This window comes from Aulostomus chinensis, chromosome 23, assembly GCF_037954235.1.
Source record: "Aulostomus chinensis isolate RoL2024-O1b breed Wild chromosome 23, RoL_Achi_v1.0, whole genome shotgun sequence".
Classification (NCBI taxonomy): domain Eukaryota; kingdom Metazoa; phylum Chordata; class Actinopteri; order Syngnathiformes; family Aulostomidae; genus Aulostomus; species Aulostomus chinensis.
The window spans coordinates 4,594,605-4,617,279 of record NC_141342.1 but is presented as its reverse complement, the minus strand read 5'-3'; the positions used below and the strand labels follow the sequence as shown (position 1 = coordinate 4,617,279).

Genomic DNA, 22,675 nt, shown 5'->3' with positions numbered 1-22,675 from the left:
ACACAGTTAGCACACTTCAAAGTGGAACGTCACACACCTCGTGCTGCACGAAACACAAGCCAAGAGGAGGTATGAATACAGCCGAGATGGAAAAGTACAAATGATACGCCTTATTATACTTTAGTTACACACAAGAAAAACAGGAGGAACAAACCTTCATAGAAGCATCTTTCTCATCCAGTGGTCGGAGGAAGACAGGAACAGGCAGATTTTTCATCTTCCCCTCTGCCTGACCACCATTGGTCTGAAAACAAAAATCAAACAGCATCACAGCTTGTTAACTCTGTACGAGTGGACAGATTATGAAGGAGCAGGGCCCTGAGAGCAAATATGGAGACCTGTTGACCTTCTTCAGTCTTAAGTGAGATCTTGTTCCACAACTGATTTGCAGTCCCACTCCTCTACACAGATTAACACACAGAACCCTGCAGGAAGCCATCAAAGAAAAGAGACTTGTTCTGCTCGTGCCACTTGTTGCTGATGGTACAGCATCGTAGTGAAAGGTTTCTCTCGCTCTCTGAGAATATTGGCCAAGCCAAATCGTCCGGCGCTTCAAACCAAATGACATGTTCCGAAATCTTTTCCTGCCAATATCACAGGTCTGATTTTCATTTTCTTACTTTGTACTTTTTGGGGAGACTCCAGCCGTAAGCCTGCACTCTGCCGTCCTCTTTCTGGACGTGGGCTTTCACCTGCTGGTACTGGGCCCGTTTCTGCTCTCGCCTGGACACCACAGTATCAGCCGCCACTCTGGAACCCAACAGCAGCGCTCTTACAAAGACTTCTTTCCAAGGGTTGTCAGATTTCCCCAAACCAGTCAAACCAAAACAGTGCCAGGCAGCAAAACCTTCAAAATGGTCTACCGGAGACATTGTAACTGATCCTGTATTATTACTGTAGATCTTTGCTTGTTGGTGAGGGTGCATGACTCAGGTTACTCGAGTTCATTGGGCCTGGACCAAAGACATAACAAAGGGTACATTGTTGCCTTATTGTTCTGGTTCTGCATTTTTAAAAATAAACCACATGGAACTCTCTCACTCTACACGCGACTGCGCGGGTGAACTGATCCAATTATATTGACATGCAGGACCTTATTGGTTCTAATATTCAGGTACTTATAGTCTCCAGTGTCATAACTGCATGCATAAGAAATAACTGATGATCAGAGTTACCAGGTAACATTGCAACTGGACCTCTTATGTTACAACGTAGTTAGAAAGAGGTCAGAAGGATGGAAAGAGATGAAAAGCGTAGGTTCATAATTAGCAGATGGATTTAACAGTCAGAATCTACTTTTCTAAAATCCTGTGGTTGCTCTGCTTTTCTTCCTCACCACAAAATCATGAAAAGTCATATAGTCCATGTTTGACTGACAGCTTTCAGTACTCAGATTTTAAACATCCAGTAAAACGTTTGAACAGTGAGGCCTCTTACTGCATTACAATTAGAAAAGTCTGGTGTCTGATTTGCTTGGACAACTATTCGCGCCCCCCATATCAATGAGTCAAATCCACCATCATCATAATCATCGTCGTCGTCGTCAAATGTTCATTCCTCTGGCAGACTTACTCCTCATTGAGGAAATCAAAGGCTTTGCTCTTGTCGCTGGGCAGCTGCTGCAAGGCGCTGCTCCTCTTTTTGACGGACGGTTGAATCTGCGAGGTGGGTGCGTTGTACTTGACGTTGACGGGGGCTTCCCCTGCAGGCTTCTTTGCTGCCCCGCCCGACGAGCTAAACAAACGGCTGAAACTGGAGGTGTAAGGGCGGGGAAGTGGGACGGAAAAGAGAAAGAGCACACGGACAAACGTATAGAGGGGTGGACACAAGCAGTAGCTCAAGAGGTAGGGTTCAACACTGAAGGGTGAGACCACAGCAAGTTCCTTTCCCATGCCAGAACACCATGCTGCTTCCATGCAGGTGGCAATCACACAAATCTTCACATTAACCCAATGGGCTGCCTCCACAACATCAGAGCAGCAGCTCAACACAGAACGGCATCGAGCAGGGAGAGCGCGGGGTTAATACTGAGCACCGACTAGGACATTAGTCAGCAACACAGAGCAAAACAGATACGGACAAGAGCACCTGCCCCCCTCCTCTAACCCTGCAATGATCCTACAAATTCATTATATATTTTCCTACCACCACAACAGCACAATCGTGTGAAACAAAGGCTGCCGTCGCCAACACCTCCCATCCCTCTAGCTGTGGAGCTCTTCTATCGAGACTTTTGGCCGACCAGGACATGTTGATTAATGTGCTTTTCCGCTAACAGCTCAATATGCGTACAAATGGTAAATATCAATAAAACGTGTTCTCTTTGCGGTGCAAAGGAGTAGTGTTAAGTGGCAGCTGAAGCGTGACAGCAAGAAAAACTGCCTAATTTTGCTGCCTCATGATGAAAAATGTTAAATAACAAAACAACGGGAGGATTTCTTTGTGGAGATCTTATCAGAAACTGAATGTTTATCCTGTGTTTTGAAATCAAGTAACATCACTGATCATCAAAAGGAGGCCCTGGCATGATCGGGTCGGCAGAGAACCACAGCTTATGGCTTGATTCTCCGTTCCGTACGGTGCAGTGAGAGAACTGCGCTCGAGGAAAGCCTATTTTGCTGTGACATTAATATTCTAAAGCTCATTTGTAGAACCAAGATAGAGATGAACCAATTATTGTCGAACAGCTACAATACTGCTGCTTCACTTTGACACCATAGATTCACAGTCTTTCCATTTCTTTGGTTGCCCTACCAACACACCTCCTGCACACAGACGCAACAACATTAGGCAGAATATAGAGGGACACACAACGACAGGGCAGGAGAGACGACAGATTCATCAGATGTTGCTTCTCTTAACATGTTAAAATGTTCCTTTGCCTCAAACCTTCCCCAGATGATCCTCTCCTTCAAACCAAACCAAACTCACTCCTGCTTAAACAAAGGAGAGCCTGAATGAGATTCAGCAACGCAGAATTATGTTGGTGAAGCTTCTCTTGCGTGCTGTGCGGAGTCGACTGGCCTCTCTAAGTTTCATTGAAGACGTTCCAGCTCTCAACCAGGAGGTGACACAGCGCTTAAGAGATACACAGAATTAGTTCCTCTGTGAGTCGTGAGCGTCCTAAAAGATCTTACTGCCACTGAGAGTTTGTCTCATTTGTTAAGGGTCCATCATGTTGGTGCAGCAGTTCTGATCTAAGATTCCCAGACAGGCTCTCCTCTGTTCAGACATCAAGATAAAAACATCACTAGTCAACATGGGCAGCGTTGCATGTCCAAGATTTACCTACATCCTGTAGAAAACACCCATAAAACAGGAAATACAAAAGAAACACAAAATAAATTGCACAATAATCACAGGAGATTTTTATGGACTTTGGTAAACAGAAAAAAAAGGGGATCTTACAACTGCCAGAGGCTGGATTTCTTCTTCTCTGGAAGAACTGGGTTCTCCTTGGAGGCCCTGAGACAGAAAGGTAAGTTTCGATCAGGACTTCTCAAGCAGCAGTGTAAACGCACATGAATCCTGAGAAAACAGGGAAGGATCTGATGTCCTGCTACAGCAGAAATATCTTTACCATCATTATATTTATAAAAATCAGATACTGAGTACAGAGACGCAGAGCTATATCATGAGCGTGTTCGACTGGTGGTTTGGTTTGTCAGGAACAACCCAGGGAACAGACCCAGGCTGTATGGTCTTCATTTCTCAGCACTCTGCTTTTAATGTTACCACTGGGTTTCATGTTACGCTGCTTTTTTAATGTTCAATTAACTGTTGCTGGTGAATTTAGTGATTAAACAGAAACAACACAGGCGCTTATTTGCATTATAGATCAGGGAAGTGAGATTCAGAAACCTGAGCGGCCTCTCTGTGATCCGATCCCTCAGGCCATCGCATCGGTCTTCCTTCAGCGAGGAAGGTAAGATAATCATGATCTTAGTTTTGGAACCACATTTCTGATTATGTTTTGGAGGATATAAGCAGGAAGTGCAATGTTCATATGGAGGCAAGGAGTGCCACTATCCTCTTAAGAGCCCTCAGTTCTGTATAGTTTTGTCCTTCTACAATATGAGGAGTTTGTAACTTGGGTCAACGTGTGCGCTCTCAGAATTTCCTTGTACGCGACATTTCTCCAGCAGTGGCCTCGGTTCCTGCCGTCTTACCGGATCATCTCTGTCCATCTGACGGCCTCTTGCAGCTCCATCAGCCTCTCCTTGTACTGGTTCCTCTCCATCAGGACTCGGGCCATCTCCACCCTGGTGAAACGCTTCCTCTGTGCAGTGGGCACGTCGCTCTGCAAGCACATCATCAGCATGAACTGACTGAGTTAACAAACACATGGAAGTCCACTGGCATGGAAATAGTCGTGTAGAGGACGCACATCATCCTCATTCTCAGTCTTTGTCTTCTGTTTGTTGTCGTCAATTTCAGCCCGAATCCTGTGAGAAGAGTATTCAGATTCTTTAACATCCATTGGAAGCTATAACCGTAAATCTAATGTTGGAAATGCTGAACAGCTCACTTCTTGAGTTCTTCCTCTAATTCTTTGTTCTTCTCCTCCAGTTTGGCCTTGGCCTGGGTGATGGCCTCCAGCTCTCCTCGCAGCACCTCCTTCTCACAGGACAGCTCGTCCACACGAGCAATCAGGTCATTCTTCACCACATTCAAAGCATTTCTGGGAGAAAAAAAAACAAAACAAAAATACACACACGTACATATACATGTAATAAAAACATTAGGCAGCAGGTGGCAGCATTCTCATCAAAGCTGGCACAGGAGGGACATTTTTTGCTGAACACATTTTCTTGTTTGCTTCATTGTTTTCTGAGTGACACAATAAAAAATCTAAATGACACACGTATGCAGAGTAATAAGAGAAGACCAAACCACTTAATCATGTGACTAAGAGTACTAACTTGGTCTCCAGCAGCTGTGCATTCTCTTGGATAAGATGTTCAACTTCACGGCCCATACCTGGAGAATCATCCGTAATCGTGTCATCCAACATGAGAATATACATGGCAAATATTAGTATCATCATCAAAAACTCATGTCAATACAGGAGAGTTTCCCACACCTCTTCTAAACACTACCAACGCCTTTGTCTTACCTAAAAAGTTGTAGTCTGATATTCATGCAAAAAATGATGCAGATCAGATCAGTACAGGAGTGCCTTTGAAACAGATTAATCCACATTCCTGTAAACTAAAAAGGTCTCATCTGAACACCTCTAGTCTCACAGCACAGCACCACCACTCTAATCAATACAAGGGGAACCACAGAAGGTGCTGAGGCTGAATACAGCAACGGGTGAACCCTCACTCATTCGTACACACCAGAGAACTCGTCTGTAAAGTTGATGATGCCAGACAGCCAGAGAGAAGAAGATTCAGCAAAGATAGCAGGGGAAGAATTTTGTTTGAAAAGGTAGCGTAATAGCGAGTCACGAGAGAGCGAGGCTGCTCACCCAGCAGGTCTGCTCCTTCATCCACGTCTCCTATGAGGTCGTTTCCTGCAGACGACAGCTCCTCAAACAGAGAGTCGGTGTTCCGGTCGAATGCTAGGTTCTCTACGCCGCCTTTTGTTGGTGTGCTTGATGGAGTAAAAACATAAAATCATTATGATGAGGACGTTTGATATTTCAGTGTCACAACTTTGATCAAAATCAGCCTCCAATAACCTTCAAAGACAGCAATAAGAAAACTTCTGGCTTTGACAGTGTGCGAAGTTGCAACATGTGCGATATTTTTAATTCTTAAAATAAGAAAGGGAAAAAAATGAATACATTTAAGGATAATCTGCTAACAAGGACCCTTATATATAATTATTCCTTTTATGCCACAGTCCTCCATTTATGTCCAAAATCGATTCAAAAAAACAAAAAAAAACACGAAACTGATGTTTCACATAAGAAATCCAACGACATTTACAGACATCAGTTTGACAGATATCTTCTAACGTAGAATAACAAACCATGTTTCTCACTTTTTACACATTCATGCTGGGAGGACTGTGGCAGGAAGAGGAAGGATTCACCAGAGAAACACGTAAAAAATAAATAAAATGGAAGTTCTATGGCTTCCTTTTCTGGATGTATTTGCTCTACCACGATGACGACATCTACCTCATAAAGACTTATTGGTAAACACACACTTTAAACAAATAATATGCACGTTTAAACACACTGGTATAAAATAACGCAAATTAGTTCAGGTATCACAGTCCGAATCAGCTTAATCAGAGGAAATTTTTAAACCTTGTCCCTCTGCAGCCATCGAGGTCCATGTCCAGCTCAGGAGTGGACTCTATGATGGCCATCACCTCCGACTTCTCCAGCTGGTCGGATCCATCTATAAAACCAGCAGGAATGTAAACATCAGTACACAGTAAGTACACTCATGATCACTGCTCCATGTACTACTGTTCACTACGCGTGGGCGGTCACCTTCAGGCGGCGTACCAGCGGAGTCCTGCTGTTCCTGCATCACTGAGATGTTCTTACTGCTCTCCTGTTTCCCGCTCTCACAGTCCAGGTTCTTGTTGAGCGCATCTGGATCTGCTTGTTCTTGCAGGTGTGTGTTCACAGGCGTAGCTGAGGCAGGACCCATGCTGGGGGACGCTCCATCGTGAGGGGACAGTGGCGAGGAGGACTGAGAGCTCACGCTGTGTGAGGATGTGGGAGTTTTTGATTTCGAGGTACCAGTCTGACAGGATGAAGATGTGTTGGATTTGGCTGTCCCCCCCTGTACAGATGATGGAGCTGCACTCTTTGAAACACTGCCTTGGTTTGCTGGGGTGCTGGATTTGGAGCCTCCACGGTTCGCACTGACCAGTTCATCCTTCAGATGGGGCCGGAGAACAAAATCACGGTAAACAGAGAGATAACTCCAGATTAACCTCCGCAATTACATGACATGTTTGTGTGCAAAATCAATGCATTTATGAAAACCAAAACACGATCAGAGGCGCAGTCACGCTGAAAACATCAAAAACCGTCACTCCAGTCACAAAACGCACCGAATAAAGTTGAAAGAAACCAACCACTTGCACATCCGTTTAGGAAGACAATGAAATTTGACAGTAGGACTGCAACCGCTGTAAAATTCTGGGACGGTCCTGATACTGGCGTTTAAAGTCATACGGCCAGTGGAAAATGCTGAGAGGGATTATTCAGCTTGTGTTACCCTTTGTGGCAAAAAAAACAAAGCCATCAAAAATACACTTTTGTATTTTTGAAGGTGCAGTGATTGAGTCACACACATGAGCAGATTAGCACCTGCAGCTAATCTGTTGGTGGCCAGATGGTGGTTAACAAGACAAATAATCACCCAGACAGCTACACCGCAGACACACCGGTGCATCTTTCACTGAGAGCTCAGGAAAAGACGGGTCGGGAGAACTTGAGTTCAAAGAATTGTAGAACGTGGTGACATGAAGCTAACAGGGTTTACGCCTCCCTTTATGAGCCCTTCTGAAACACAACCTCACTGCGACCACCACACGAGGCAGCATTGATAAATCTTTACACCGACACTGTCGAATGAGCCGTGAAGCTAAACAAACACTTAGAAATGCTCATGAAAACAACACGCCACCAGGAAACTCCACCTTTTACAATTTAGAACCATCTTGTCAGGTTTTTTTTTCAAATTCTTACAATTTACAAGAATCTGAGCACCAAAATGCTTTTTTAAGAGGTTGGAGCTAGCAGGCTGGTAACATGCAGGTAAATCCCAGGTGTTGCCGGTATGTTAGCAGTGTTTTATTAAGCCACACGTAACATCACAATCTGCATGAACTCTTGTGGGCCACACAGAGCACACGACTGGGTTAGTCTGGTGGACTCGAGGGGTTACGGGGAGGAGGGTCTACCTGGTCCTCATCAGCCTTCTGTGTGGTCAGATTCGCCCGTGAACTCTCCACTCTGACTGGGGGGGCGTGCTCCTCAAACTGGCATTTTTCAAAACACATCAATTCAAATTACAGCTGTCAAATCAGCATGCAGCAGTAAATCATCATCACCAGAAGGTGACACACATACTAGTGTTTACGACAGCCCGCACACCTAACGACACTCATGGCTGCATTTTTGTTGTTTTTTGGGAGGGGTTTAATGGGGAGGAGATGGATGAATCGCGTGGATTGGCCCAGTGCCCCCCTGCTCAACACTCTCGCACCGGTCAGCTGGTGCAGCAGTCCAATTTGGTGAGAAGAACTGTACATGAGGGGAAAACCACCATAACAGGTTGAAAAGTTCCATCAGTGAATGGAGTTGACGTTGATCCGTGGTATCCATGGAATCTTCAGTTACAGAGGGTGTGGTGGTTGGAGGACGTCTCTGTGAGAACGACAGTCAACCCCTGTTACACTCAGGGTGCTGATCTGCCCTTTCAGGGATGCAGATTTTCCAGTCCTGTATTATTTTCATCCCCCAACAGCAGCAGCTTCAGGACTATAAATAGCACAGTAGCCGATGGAAAGCTAAATCAATCAGGTCAACAACAGAGCATCTATACGGCTCCCTGGGTCACCCTGGAACCAAACAATGGACTTCAACAGGCACTGAGGAGGTTTTGAAGCTTTCAGCTGCTAATGGCCAGATTAATAAGGATTTTGTGCACATTTATCCCACATTTAGCTCTAATCTTGTGCTATATTTACCCAGAAAACACAGCTCACAATATTAGGGAAGGTAAAAATGTATTAATTGTAGCCCCTTTGTGTAACTAAATGGTTCTGAAGGACAGTAGCTGAGTGCTGTCACACAAGCAAGTAGTGGATGTGGAATTCAGGTTTATGCTCACTGAATTCAACCCTGAAAGAACTAGAATATCCCTACAGGCTGGACTGCAGCTTGTCCTTCATTGTTCAGACGTTTAAGTGGTCATTAGTCTCCATCTTCAAGCATCTCATGCTGAGCTGAGCTACGAGCTCCACTTCACTTGCATTCCAGGCTGCTTCAGTAAATCAGAAGCTGAACTGCAGCTACAGTGGACAAAGCTTTCATTTGACTCATGAAGCCTTTCTTCCTCATCGTCTCTAACCCAACCTGTTCACTCTCTACCTCCGACCCGTGCCACCCTCCCGTCGACCCGTGCCACCCTCCCGTCGACCCGTGCCACCCCACCCTACCCTACCGTCGACCCGTGCCACCCCACCCCACCCTACCGTCGACCCGTGCCACCCCACCCCACCCTTCCGTCGACCCGTGCCACCCCACCCTACCCTACCGTCGACCCGTGCCACCCCACCCTACGTCCGACCCGTGCCACCCCACCCTTCCGTCGACCCGTGCCACCCCACCCTTCCGTCGACCCGTGCCACCCCACCCTTCCGTCGACCCGTGCCACCCCACCCTTCCGTCGACCCGTGCCACCCCACCCAACAGATAGAAACACAAACGCCACAAGTCCAGATTTACATGCATATACAGATTTAGAAAGATTTACACTTATTAATCCCTAACCTCTCACCAGTGGGAGGGCTGTGTATGTGTGTGTGTGTTGCAATGCTTCACCTGCACCACCATCAAGACTACAAGCAATGAAATATTCTGTCAAAAAGCCAAAAGTGTAAAAATAGTGGTTCCCAAAACTCTCACCACTTCCCCTGTTTTACAAAGACCACCTGAAGCCCAACTAATGACATAAGAGCAGATGAATACTCAGTAGGCTCTCATTAATATTCATGACACAGCCTTGCTTGCAGCACGGTTTCTAACAGCAACAATGTGAAGACACTCTGTCCTTTCCACCCTCCCTTGAGGTGAAACCAGGCCCCCGAATGGTACCACTTCCTCTACTTGCTGGGCTCCAAGCCACCCGGTTACACACACAGACACACACACTGCTAAAAATTCTGCACACACTGAACAATCCTTTCTTTCTGAATGGAAATGTACTCTTTCTTCGGTGCTGGCACTGTGTTCTACACACTTCTTGAAAGAACTCAAAATGATGTCACCACTCGGACCCGTGGGAAGCGCTACGATCCAACTGACTTTACACCTGATGGAAAAGTTTTCTGTCTGTAAGTGTCATACCTTGAGGCTGGTGTTGGACCGAGGGTGGCTGAGGTTGTTGAATCTCCAAGGTTCTGACGGGGTGTCCACAGGTTCCCTCTGGAGATCCGAGGTCACACCATCACTCCCCGGAAGATGGAATATTCCCATGGAGATGGGACGTTCCTTCCTAGATACACAAACACACAGAACGCATGAGAAAATTCTGATGAATGAAATCCACAAATGTTTGGGGGACCAGTTACCAGCCTCACGGGAACCTAACGAATATGACTGTGTTTACGGGGGTTTTGTGTGTGTGTGTGTGTGTGTTCAATAGATCAGTTGAGCCAAATCTCATTGAACATCTAGTAACTATCAAGACATTTCGCTGCAGAGCTCAAATCTTAACCACGGAGCAGCAGTAGAAGACCAGGAACCGTTGGTTCATCCTCTGAGCACCAACTTTCATGACAATCTCCAATATGTTGACATGTCCTCGTCAGGACAAAACTGCATGTTGACCAACAGCCTGGGAGGAGAACCACCTGCTAAGTAACACAGACGTCTTCTGGTTGTGTGGGTGATGGAGCAAAGAAAGCCGCTGTGACGACAGCATGATAGAGGAACTCTGGATTTACACGGAGCAATAAAGTGCAGTACACTTTTCACACATTTATAAAAGAATGTGGAACTTCCAGTTTTAGTTGAATTCCCTTGGTCCTCCCTGCTGTGATGATGTGCTAACACAGCGTGAGACCTGCTGGATTAATCTTAGCGAGGAAATATTACCAATTTCACAAAGCCTGAACACTCCTCACGAACAGATTAGAAGTCAAGAGTAGAACTTTGGCTCCTTTATTTATTATATTTTTACAGACTGAAGCCTCATTTTTCACTGCAGTATAAATTCCCGCACCTCTGTGGGAACAGCACAGTTGTAGCTGAGCAAACTAAAACATGTCTTTTGTTTTGGAGTTGGAGCAGTTATACTGCTATAAACACAAGAAAAGGCTGCATCCGTAGTGAAACTGGCTTTATACTTTGCTCACATTATTGTTACTATTACAGTAAAATAATTCTGTGTCAATTCATCTACAGTACATAATTATATCCATGTAACTCAAGCGAACAAAAATACCTCAATAAGTACAAGAAGCAGGAAGTAGTTTCAGAATTTTTACTGATAGGAGGAACGATGTCCAACAAAGTGCAGTGTGTGTGAGTCTTAACTTGGTGCCACAGCTGTTTTCATAAAAATAATGATATTGGTCATTCATGTATTGATAGCATAGAAAATGAAAAATTTAATGCAGTAATTTAAGAGATTTGTTTCAGCCCACGACCTAATTAAGCGGTTTTAATGCATGAGGACATCAGTAAACCTCAGAAAAATAAATCGCACGGAAGTCTTTCCTTGTGACTTTGCTAGTGGGAGGAGATGAAACACTGGTTACTCCACTAACTCCCACCCTTCTGTTTCAGCAGTAACACAGATCCATTCATATGATGGAGGTGGAATCTGATGAGTTAGTCAAATGAGATCTCACTGCAAGAATAAACATCCACCACTATGTCAAGAACACAACTTTCCCTTTCATTTTCAACAAAATCCAAGGCATCAAGGTAATAATACACCAGTGACATTCAGAGCTGTTGAAATATACACAATATATGACTCCTAATGATGGGAAACTTTCCAAACTCTGCTGAAACAGGGCAAAACACAGCAGCAGCTATTCTCATCCCACAGACTAGGTATGAGTAAGCAGACTACAGTAGGAGCTGAACAATGGCTGCCACGGTGACCAGAGCAGCCAGCGATGAAAAGCAGCAGCCCAAACACAATGGACATGCCACCATATTGAGTAGAAAAGGTCACACGCAGGCCACTGATCATGACCAGTGCTGCCTTTTGTTGTAGGACGCGAGTGGCGAGACAACACCAGCTACACACCAGCATCAGTTCCCTTCTGCAGTTGCATCTTTAAAAACAAAAGAAAATTAAAAGCAATACAGGTACCTAAAGGTGGTGCGGTTTCTCTCTCACACTTTCTTGACCTACTTTTAGAGAGCGCTCCCTTACTGTCTGACTGCTCCCACATGGCGGCAACACTTTGACCGAGCGGCAACAACGATTACAGCGGATACTGATATCTAGTTCAACTATAAAACACACACTGTACCTGGTGAGTCTGGGCAGGGAGGGTAGAGAAGGCAGGGCAGGTAAGCCACCGGTAGAGACTGAGTAGTGAACCAGCAGCAGCACAGACAGAGACACTAGTACAGCAGAGTTGATGACCACTGCTCCCCCTACAAAGCCAAAAACAAACAGCAGCATACACCCGGGGCTCATGGCCCCCCCAGATCATGGCCCCGTGCCTCACCGGGGACCAGAGGCTTGGGGGGCACAACTGATGAAAGCAGAGAGGCGAGAGTCACTACAGGACTGAATTCACCTTGCCAGACCTCAGCTGATTTTGCAGCACTATGAGGACATCCAGAGCTGAGGTCAGGGGTGTTGTATCCTTCTAGCTGAGAGTGAGCAGCTCAGTTGGGAGGCAGACAGAGTTGGAGCAGCCAGCAGTAGCCATATCAGTAATTCCAGGGATTTTTTAGAGCAGGCAGCAGAGCACTGGATCATCCACAGGGACTAGGAAGAGGCTGGTAACAACAGCAGCCGGTCTCCTCCGCGGTCGACGATGTTTTCCTTTCTCCTTCTCTTCTCCTCGATACTGCCGAGATGCGACACAGCTGCTGCTGTGCAGTCTAGAAAGCTCTGACGCTCTCCCTCGCTCACCCCGACAGCACCCACCACCCCTCCCTCTCTGAGGCTCTTCATCTCCCCCTCTCTTTTGGATGCTGAGGCAGCTTGTTCCATATGCCTCTTCTCAGGCCGCAGCTTATTGGCTGCAATGCCCGCAGACTGGTCAAAAAGTGAGTGTGAGTGTGTGTGTGTGTGTGTTTGAGTGTGCGTGTGTGGTTGGCAGAGTGTATTAACTGTAAAGCTAGTGAGCGTATTCCACTCATCCACTATATAAGCATCTTATAAATTCAGCTTCAATGACAGTTTTACAACAGTGACTCTCGTGTTTAAGTTTAAAGATTTATTACATTGAAAATTTCAATGTTCTTGTTTATGTTGAAGCATTAAAAGCATTAAGGAGACTTATTTCACCATCAGTGCTTTGAACTGCCTTCAGTTAGAAGAGGATGTTGAAGTTAAGCCCCGTGATTGACGGTCAACTTGTCCATGCTCTTGTAATTCTATGCATCAGGCAACAGAATCAGGCCACAAATCCATACTCGACACTAAGTCTAAGCAGGGTTGGAGTGTGGGGCGCAGTGGCTTCCAACTGGAAGCCTGACAAAATTAAGTACACTCAAAACAGGCACTAAAAAGCCCTTGGTTTAGGATGTGCTGTGGATGAGTGCTCCCACAATGCACTGCAGGAAGGAAACGGCGCTTCCCCCTGCTCGACAAGAGATGGAAGTCCAGTAACGGCAAAGCAGAACTGAATTATCTAGAGAAAAATAAAACAGCAGTTTTGATATTTCATCTGGATGTGCACATCAACTGGTTACCTGACCCTGAAGACTTTAAACAGGGATGCTATTGGTTCAACAGTTTGCATCATAGTAGATGCATAGAGGCCACATGCCAATCAAGTGATGCAACCAAGGACATGTCAGGTGCACAGCCGCATTAACGGAATGAGAGAAAAAACAGTCAATAGCAATAATAATTACTTGGATTCAGTACCTTTCATAGCCCCCCTCCCAACCCCGGGGCTGAGAGGCATCTCCCTTCACTGTACACCACTGCGACAGCCTAATCAGACCCCCTGTGACTGCACACCTGTACCATGGTGGTGGCGGCTTTCTTCACCATTAATCAGCAGACTTCCCACAGACGTAACGGACAGCACGCTCACATGACGCCATTTCTGAACTAAAAGCAGTCGTCTGCTGTGATTCAGGAGGACTGGTTGCAACCTGTCAGCTGCTTGGCGGCAAAAGTAAGTTGATCTCAACCTAAAAAGTGCTCACTGCACATGAATGTTCATCTGTGTGTTTTCGTTTTGCCAGCCTGTGCACATTAGAATTCCTTCTTGATGAATCGCCCCTTGACCTTTTCCCCCTCGGGAGAACTGGGCTGCGATGCCAGCTGTTATACAGCACACTCAGAGTGTGTATGCACCGTCCTTTGGATGCAAAAATAAATCCCTTCATTCCAAAAGAATATATATTTGATGGTATTTGGGTCAGACATGCAATCTATGGCTTTTTATAGAGTCGGTTAACTGAGTAATTACTGTTAATTAGTGCTGCTTAACAGTTTAAGATTAAAAATGGCCACCCCTAACATGTTGTATACTCAGTGGTATACTATGAAGACTGGTAAATACTTTTTTTTAATCTTATAAAATGGACCTGAGACCTTGTGTTTTTATGCCTCTTTTTGTGTTTGTCATTTTTTGAGCCAGCCCCCCCCCCCCCCCCCAAAAAAAACATTCACAGGGTGGTAAAGCATTTTAGACAATGAACATGTGGACCCGTGTCTCAGAAGCATGGCGTTAACAGCACGTGAGCCAATGAAATTAATGGTTTTTGGTTCAGTTCCTGCAGGACCAGTTCCACTGGTGAATCCTGTTGTGGGTTATTCTACTCATCCAAAAGGTCACAAACGCCGTCCAGGCTGCGCAGCCACCCTCCTAATAATGCCTGAGCAATGCCAGCTTTCCAGTTTATTGCCAATTACTGTGTTGTGTTGAAGTGGAGTTGTTTTTGTGCGAACTGAAGAGGAAACAGAAGTAACTTTCAGCTGCTGAATATAAAACAGACGAGTGGAAAACAAGTTGTCTTCCCAGCTGAAGGGGGCACCTGGCTGTTGAAGCCAACGGGAGATTACACTTGGGGTTAAAACACATTACGCCAAAGACATAGCTAAGATGAATTATGTCATCAAGTACAACCCTCTTGGCGCCTTACAACCACCACGTTTACCAAAAGTGGAGACGAAACACATGGTATCCTAAATGAACTGACCACATACACTGATGCTGATATGAGGTGAGGAGGGGGGTCTGCCGCGACCTCACGGCTCCTTGCAGCGTGGCATCCCGTCCTAATCTGCTTGGTAAATGAGCAACAAACCCCAAAGCTCATCATCCCATGGAAGCAGCTTAATTAACTGTGGAACTGCTGCCCTGATTCACGCAGCATCCTCCGACTGTCCCACATCCTCCCACAACAACCTTCATCCTCACCTCTACAACCACATACTGACGTACTGTCTATTCTTTTTGATTTAAATTGTCTCTTGTCTCAGTTCTTCTTTCCCTGCATTCAATCTGCGCAGTGTTCTTTGCAGAGACGGGTTCTCTGACCCATTTCTTCTCCTTGCCTAAAGGGTAAATACATACAGTGAGTGTGTAGAAGTGGAGCTCGCACTGGTTCAAACGGCATCACTGCAGACCTGCAGGATCCCTCAAATGCACAAAAAAAATGCAATCAAATCCATGCAGAGCTACAGTGAGATAACAGCCGGTGAAATAAATGCAGCCTCATCCATTCCAGGAACCCACCTGAAGGAAAAGTCATTTTCCACCCTAAACATGTATCAATGAAGTTATGCCGCTGCAAACAAACGAGAGCGCTTGTGGCGTGCCGCTGCCAGCTAGCGGATTCAGCAGAACCAATTCACTCACACTTGTTCATGGTAGCACAGAACCGCAGTAGCAAGTCTGTTTGTTTTCAGCTGAAGTTAAAGCTTGTGTGGATTATTGAGAATACAGCGGTGGAAGGAAGATGGGGTCGCATATCGTCCGCTGTGTTTGAAAGTTTATAAATGTAAATTCTGGACAGAGTTGCTGTTATTCTGCTCACAAAGCTGTTATTAGCATTAGCATTAGTTACAGTTAGCTTCAGGCAAATAGCACAAGTGGTCTTACTTGGAGGGTAAAATGCAGGTTGTGGGTGAAGTATCGCTTTTTTAAGAGAGAGGGACAACAAGTTTCTGAAGCTGAGCGTGCCAGATAGAGGTATGCTAACCTGCCCATCCACTACCATTCATTGTGCTAAGCTAACTAGCGGTCAGCTGGTCTCGGTAGGTCTAAACTCCATAATGCAGGATATAAGAGACAAACGTATCCATCTCCTTATCCGGTTTTGGGGAGGATGGCAAATTAGCATGTATCCTAAAAAGTTGGCCTGCTCCTCTTCAGACAAAAGAGCTAACGTCTTCCGTTTTCCTCACCATCAAGACCATGGACATTCATAGACGAATATCTGCCCGACGTCACATGACAATGGTGCAACCAAACAACATTCACAGTCTCAAAATAACTGATCAGATTCTGCATCGCTTGTTTGTAGCTTCCCCCATGTGCAGCAGTACTTCTCAACACCTAAAGTCACATATACACATATTTACAGGGCTTAGAAATTATGAGGATTTTGATGAAGGCTGGGAATACAAACAATAAAGAAGGAGGTACAGAGAAGCCAATGTTGGGTTGTCTCACCGTATTCTGGTCGAGGTGCCTGTGCCGGGGTCGGAAGGCTCTACTATTGCCTGTGCATGTTGGTGTTTGGTTCGCTCCAGGTGCTCCATGTAGTTGTGTATCATCTGAAATGTGTCACAACACACAGAATAACAGGAGTTACAATTTTAACTCTTTTTTTGTTGATGCATGTTATGTATACTGGTCCCTTTGAAATCTGGTTCTGAGAATTTTTGAGGCAAAAAAGTAAGCGAGCATGTTTGACTTCATTGTCAGTCCCACATCCAGTCGACTGTGTCGCAGCTGTGACAAACGGGTTCACAATACGTTATGTAGATGTATCAACAGCTTGGAAGTGACAGCTTTTATCAGCGTTTCATCTGGTCACGCCACTATTATTCAGAGCGGTGGTCAGCCGCTGAGACTTGACAGGGACATCTGTTTGTGATGCAGAAGTGACAGAAACAGACTTGGCGTTTACATGCATGTTCCTCCTCCTTCCTGACACACGCAGCAACACACACAGGTCATTTCAGGAACAGGCGTGTTCCCCCCTCTTACCTTTAGCTCTCCCTGAAATCAAGCTGAAGACAGAGCAGCCATGTTGGTACGGTGTGTGAGGATAGACGCAGCCATTTCCTCCACCTTCTCAGAACCTTATTTACATAATGTATCTGAACTTTCCTTGCGTATTTACACACTTTATCGATGGTTTCCACTTGACAAGTCCAATTGCGGCAGTACACTGCAGCAATCCTGCTTTTAATGGAGTTGAGTAATGTAGAATAATCTGGCTGTAATATTTTGTGTGGGGTGTTTAACTTGAAAATGGGTTTTCTTTGGTCATGCAAACTAAAAAAAAAAACTTGTCTACTATCATAAATATGATTTGTCATTTTCTTTTTCGTATCGATGGTTTGTTTTGGAACCGGTTATCAAATCCATCCTCACTTAACTGATCTATTTCTTTAAATATTCAATATATTTGTGTAACCTGTATCTGGTTTGCCTGAGAGAGTTCAATGCAACTACGTACCAATCTTTGAGCTTCTTTCTCTACCTTTCATGATCTACTATGGGCTGTGGTATCGTGTCATTTGTAAATTATTTCTATATTGTGCAAAACTAAGAATATCTATTGTGACAGAGTAAAACTTCAGCATACGTAGGTGTTTATTGTCATCTGAACATCCCAGGCCAGCATACCTCAGTGTGTCTCTGATGAAGAGTGTTGTACTCCTTCTTGAGCTCCGCCTCCCTCTCCTCCAATCTGCTGACTGAACAAAGGCAACTTTATTAAAAGGCACGTGCTAAAATCAGAAACACAGCATTTGTCAGTGGGAAGCTCAACAGGATGTGACGGTCGAGTTTCTTGCTGCAATAACATCTGATAACCAGAAGGTGGCCCCCCTGCATCAAGAAAATCCTGAGCTGCACCAACCAGCTGTCGCTGGCAGGATCATGTTATAACTGACTATCAATAATTCTTGAACTGGGGAGATTTTAATCTGAAACCACTGTTAAACCTGAGCAGCAGGAAGAGTGATGTTGAGAGCAATGATCTTAATGTAGGTTGCCATGGCAGCATCTCTTCACAACAGTATGGAAAACTTCAGGTCGCGACATTTGTAGTTTGGAATCACAACACAACGGCCAGGCGACACTGATCTATTTCTCAATGCATTTCAGATTAAAAGCACTTACCACTAAATTTTATATCAAATGGGGGGGGGAGGCATCAAAAACTGGTTATAAAAAAATCCACAGAACCATAAATGGAGCGATGATGATTCATGGTCTTGGTGATTCACCTGTGGGGGCTCTAATCACAGCAGCCTCAGTCAAACCCACGCCGTCTCACAACCAACTGCAGATGGTGTGGAATCTGATGGCCTCACTGACGCTTTAAAGCACAAGTTTTAAGTCAAAAAGAGTCCTTTTCCCAGCTGTTGGCAAGTCCAGACTCGTAAACAAATGCGACACCTACGTGATCACACGAGTGATTCAGTGGTGGTGAGAAGAGAGAAAGAGGAACCAGTGGCTTAGGAGCAGAGGATGTGAGACCCAGGTGTGGGGGAAGGACTGATCAAGAAAGCCCCACATGGAAGAACTCACCATCTCGTCTTTAAATCAGAAATCTACCAGGAAAAACGTTCCAGTGACGCGTTGGCAGCCCTGGAGGCAAACGACCAGTTCGATTTAAGCACCTGTGAGAGGCAAACAACAGGATACCTATCGAGGTATCCTGTCGTTTGGATAAAAGGATGCTAGTGTCACAAAATAGGGTGTGTGTGTGTGTGTGTGTGTGTGTACTCTTATCAGCAATGACCCAACACCATGAAAAACAGGTGAAAATACCTTATCGATCTCATTAAAAAAGCATGGAAAAAAAGAAAAAGGAAACAAAGAGTCACGCAGAGGTCAGTGAGGAATGTTGGTGCCTGCAGAGGTTGACCGTGTGTGTACTCCACTGACGATCCTCAAGGCCTCCTGATCTGAGTCACACTGCTGCCAATTCAGGCGAGCCGAATTACAACAAAATGACACTGAGAGAGAAATAAAAGGGAAGTGTTCCCTTGATGGAAATAAATACATCTGATAGTTTCTCAAATATCCTCCCTGTATGAAAAAGGCCTACGTTAAGGTCCAGCAGTGGAACAAACAAGCAGTCACACGCTGTCAACAGAGCAGTCATGCACGCATCATGAGGGTTTTCCTTTCATGCCCTGGAAAGCCTCTTACATGACTTGTGGTTCACACTGAAAGCTAAGAAAAATACCCCGTCCTGTACATCTTAGGTTGCTTGGTCATTGTGGAGAAAGACAAAGATCTGAAGGTGTTTGCCTGCTCTTCATCTAGAAGCACAGATGACGCCAAATGGAAAAAGAGGCTTTATTTCAAGAGAAAAACGACAAAGTTGAGCGCAGCAGCGCCTCAGTGGACTTGGAACAAGTTTGTTCTCCTCTATTACAGCTCATTGAGTCGACCTGCCACACAAACATTTATCTACATGGGAGTCCATCTGCCCTCCAGCACGTCAGGCTAACAGTCACAAGACCTGCAAACCGTCAATAAGTGTGTGTGTGTGTGTGTGTGTTTGCCAAGTGTGCAGAGAGAGACATGTTTCAGTATTCATTTCGATAATTGAATGTATCTTTGTACATTGAATATGATTCCTTATATATCAGATAAATATATATGGACATATGTGTGTGTGTGTGTGTGTGTGTGTGTGTGTACTTACTCTGATCTGCATAGTTTTTTGTTTTCAGCTCCAGCTGGCGTGTGTGTGACTCCAGAAGCACCAGGCGACCCTGAAGATCCTTCTTCTCGCCCTCTTGGGAGTCTTCAAAGGCGATGTACTTCTGCAGATGAAGGTGGGGAAAAAAATATGGCAGGAACTTTCAGCACTGTGGGGTTTACGGCAGCCTCGTGAGGCAGCATTAAAACATAGAGTCACCAACAATATCGCTGCCAACATTCGAGAAAAAGCGGGACTCAGCATCAAAAGACGTGAGGCTGCGGCCGGATCAGAGCTGTCAACGTGTGGATCTGTGTTTCTTTATTCGACCTGTAATTTTTTTGCTTGACAAAAATAACAATAATATTTTTTTAAAAGTGTCCTGCTTTCCGCTTTCTTAATGAGACTGTGATGAAAAATGTCATTAGATGTGATAATTATTTTGTTTTCACATGCAAGAGAGATTTGCAATTGAAAAAAAACCCTGAAATAGTAATTTTAGCATTAGGCAGTGTTCCTTTCATGCCATTCAAAATTCATTCCAACCGCCATGGTGATGACTGGCGAGCATGTGACAGCCCTGAGACGAGGACCCCGACCTCAAGCGACAACTTGGTGATTTGTTTATAGCGGCAACAGGACACAGAAATGTCCCACGTGTCTGTCAACAGTCTGTTCTGACCTGCGCTGAGCTCCGAGAGACCCGACAATCATCACCAGTGACATCAACCCCTTTCCAGAATTAGAGGTGTGTGTGTGTGTGTGTGTGTGTGTGTGTGTGTGTGCGTGAGATAAAGATCCACTCATGCAAACAAGGTTGATACCCGCTGAAAACAGAACACACAGTATCCGTCTTCGCTTCACTATCAAAGTCGTCTAATCTTTCTGCACAACAGGTGCACAACGCTGGCTCCCGAACCACCAACCGCTACAGCCTTTGTGTGTGTGTGTGTGTGTGTGTGTGTGTGTGTGTGTGTGTGTGTGTTTCCTTTGTACAGTTTCTGAGGAAAGTTAGTATATAAGCAGCAAAACTTGCTACCAACTTCAGTTCTCACCCTGATATCAGCAATACAGATCACCTGGTGGTCTAATGATCCCTCCTGAGAAGAATGATTCCTTCCCTGCTGTTCTGTGACATCACTGGTCCGGGTCGCCAAGAAAGTATTGTGGATGCAAACCAGAGATGCTTTTCTGGTCGTTGCCGTACAAAACATAAGAAATTCAACCCCTAAACAATGCAAACTCTGCTGCTGAACCGGCGACGCTCTAAAACGTTGGTGAAAATTTAAAAAAAACAACAACACAGTAACCACAAAGAACCATCTGTTTGGCCACAAACCACATCAACATACAGTCTGGGGAGCCACACACACATACACACACTCAAACCTATTCCCAACCTTTATCACGTACTGAAGTAACTTTATCGACAATTTGAAATTCCACAGGAATGACGATACAACCAGGATTCATTAGTATCAGATAAACTCATTTAAACATTATTTAACCTCCTGGATAATAAACTCAGGTACAAACATTAGTCTTCCCTCCCTAAATGTGCAAAAATCCCCACAGTGGACCAATGGGGACTGGACGAGAGATCTTGGTGTGTGGAGAATCTGTGACGGCACATGTTCAACGATTGGCTCCGGCGCAGCTCTTAATCATACTCTCGCTAACCGCTAACTCACCGTTCTGCCCAAACCTAATGAGATTTCTTGCTGGGTGGACCGCTCCTCCCCACGGGCGACTGACTAGAACGAATCCAATGATAGCACAACCTGTCTGTGTAACACAAAGCCACAAACACAAGTCAACTGTTTCAGGCAGCTTCGCGTTAAGACCAGAGCAGCTACAGTCCCACCAGCAGATCGCCAGCTCCAACACCATCACGTTTGCTGTGTTCATGCAGTGGAGGCCAGCGCCTCTCCCAGATCATCACCGGACACAGAGGAGGGGCCGGCCCTTGATGTGGGATCAATCGATTATTGACAACCGACTGCGTGTTGTGAAATGTTTAACTGCAAAAACCCTGGTATCAAAATGTCTGCGGCGTCCCCCCTCTCCTTCTGGATTCATCTCACATAAATCTCAGCTTTTCTGCCTGCAACTTCCAGTAGAACTACAGAATACAATTAAAGATGCACCCTGTGGTATTACGTCACACCTCATCATTGGTTCAATCGTACTGGACAAAATTTCCTTTCAAATAAAATAAAATGTACACATTTGGATCAATCTCATTGCTGCGCATGTTTTAAATGCTTTGCATCTTCGTGGTTGAGAGGCACACCACCACCTTCCCAGCTGGTTCGTCCTGTCGTCTCTTTGTTTTTTTCTAAAAATAAACATATTTGTCCACGTAGTTGGCAAAAGTATTCCAAAATTCTGATTAGTAAATATTTTATGTTTTACAATATTTCTTGATGGCATATTCTGAAAATATGAGCAATTTCAGCTGAATTTGTGGGTAACTGTAGACAATCCTGCGAAAAACTTGATCAAAAATATTGAAATCATTTCACAGTCATGGATAAAACCACACGTGGTTTTGGAGGCAGTTTTATACTGGTTCTCTCTCTTTCTGACAGCACTGCTTACAAAGCTGCAGACATACAGGTAGGAGCACTTCTTTGAGAGGACTTGTAGGCAACACAGGAGTGAGAACAAGCCTAGTAAAAGAAAGGTGAAGTTCATTTTGTGGGTTTCTGAATCCTCCTGTAATTCTACTCTCCGATCCTATCGGACTTCCAAAATGTTGGAAACCCAGTCTCCCTGCTGAGCTGAGCGAACCCGCTTCTGGCAGCAGATACAGACTCACTGTATCTCATCTGACACAGCAGCAAAGCTCCAGAGCACATTTCCCAGAATGACGAGTGGTGCTTTTTGAGCAGCGGGCACTTGAAGTAAGTTTGCCATCTT

At 45.1% G+C, this 22,675-nt stretch overlaps 1 protein-coding gene across 3 annotated transcripts in view; it reads right to left on the bottom strand.

Annotated features, from left to right (window-relative positions):
- The window catches only part of spag9b (sperm associated antigen 9b), a 38,150-nt gene that overhangs the window by 7,298 nt on the left and 8,177 nt on the right, over window positions 1-22,675 (bottom strand). Inside the window, exons 2-16 of one of the 3 annotated variants that reach the window (XM_086196307.1) lie at window positions 19,757-19,877; window positions 17,719-17,789; window positions 16,534-16,637; window positions 10,049-10,196; window positions 6,452-6,845; window positions 6,263-6,356; window positions 5,474-5,598; window positions 4,923-4,980; window positions 4,529-4,681; window positions 4,388-4,445; window positions 4,170-4,300; window positions 3,408-3,465; window positions 1,573-1,748; window positions 621-750; window positions 155-244 (exon numbers count right to left, since the gene is read on the bottom strand). In XM_086196307.1, coding sequence (XP_086052433.1) covers window positions 155-244; window positions 621-750; window positions 1,573-1,748; window positions 3,408-3,465; window positions 4,170-4,300; window positions 4,388-4,445; window positions 4,529-4,681; window positions 4,923-4,980; window positions 5,474-5,598; window positions 6,263-6,356; window positions 6,452-6,845; window positions 10,049-10,196; window positions 16,534-16,637; window positions 17,719-17,789; window positions 19,757-19,877 — 1,911 coding nt within the window. Of the gene's footprint in view, window positions 1-154; window positions 245-620; window positions 751-1,572; window positions 1,753-3,407; window positions 3,466-4,169; window positions 4,301-4,387; window positions 4,446-4,528; window positions 4,682-4,922; window positions 4,981-5,473; window positions 5,599-6,262; window positions 6,357-6,451; window positions 6,846-10,048; window positions 10,197-12,192; window positions 12,791-16,533; window positions 16,638-17,718; window positions 17,790-19,756; window positions 19,878-22,675 lie in introns of those variants that run through there. The other 2 variants (XM_086196306.1, XM_086196309.1) reach the window with 2 other exon arrangements.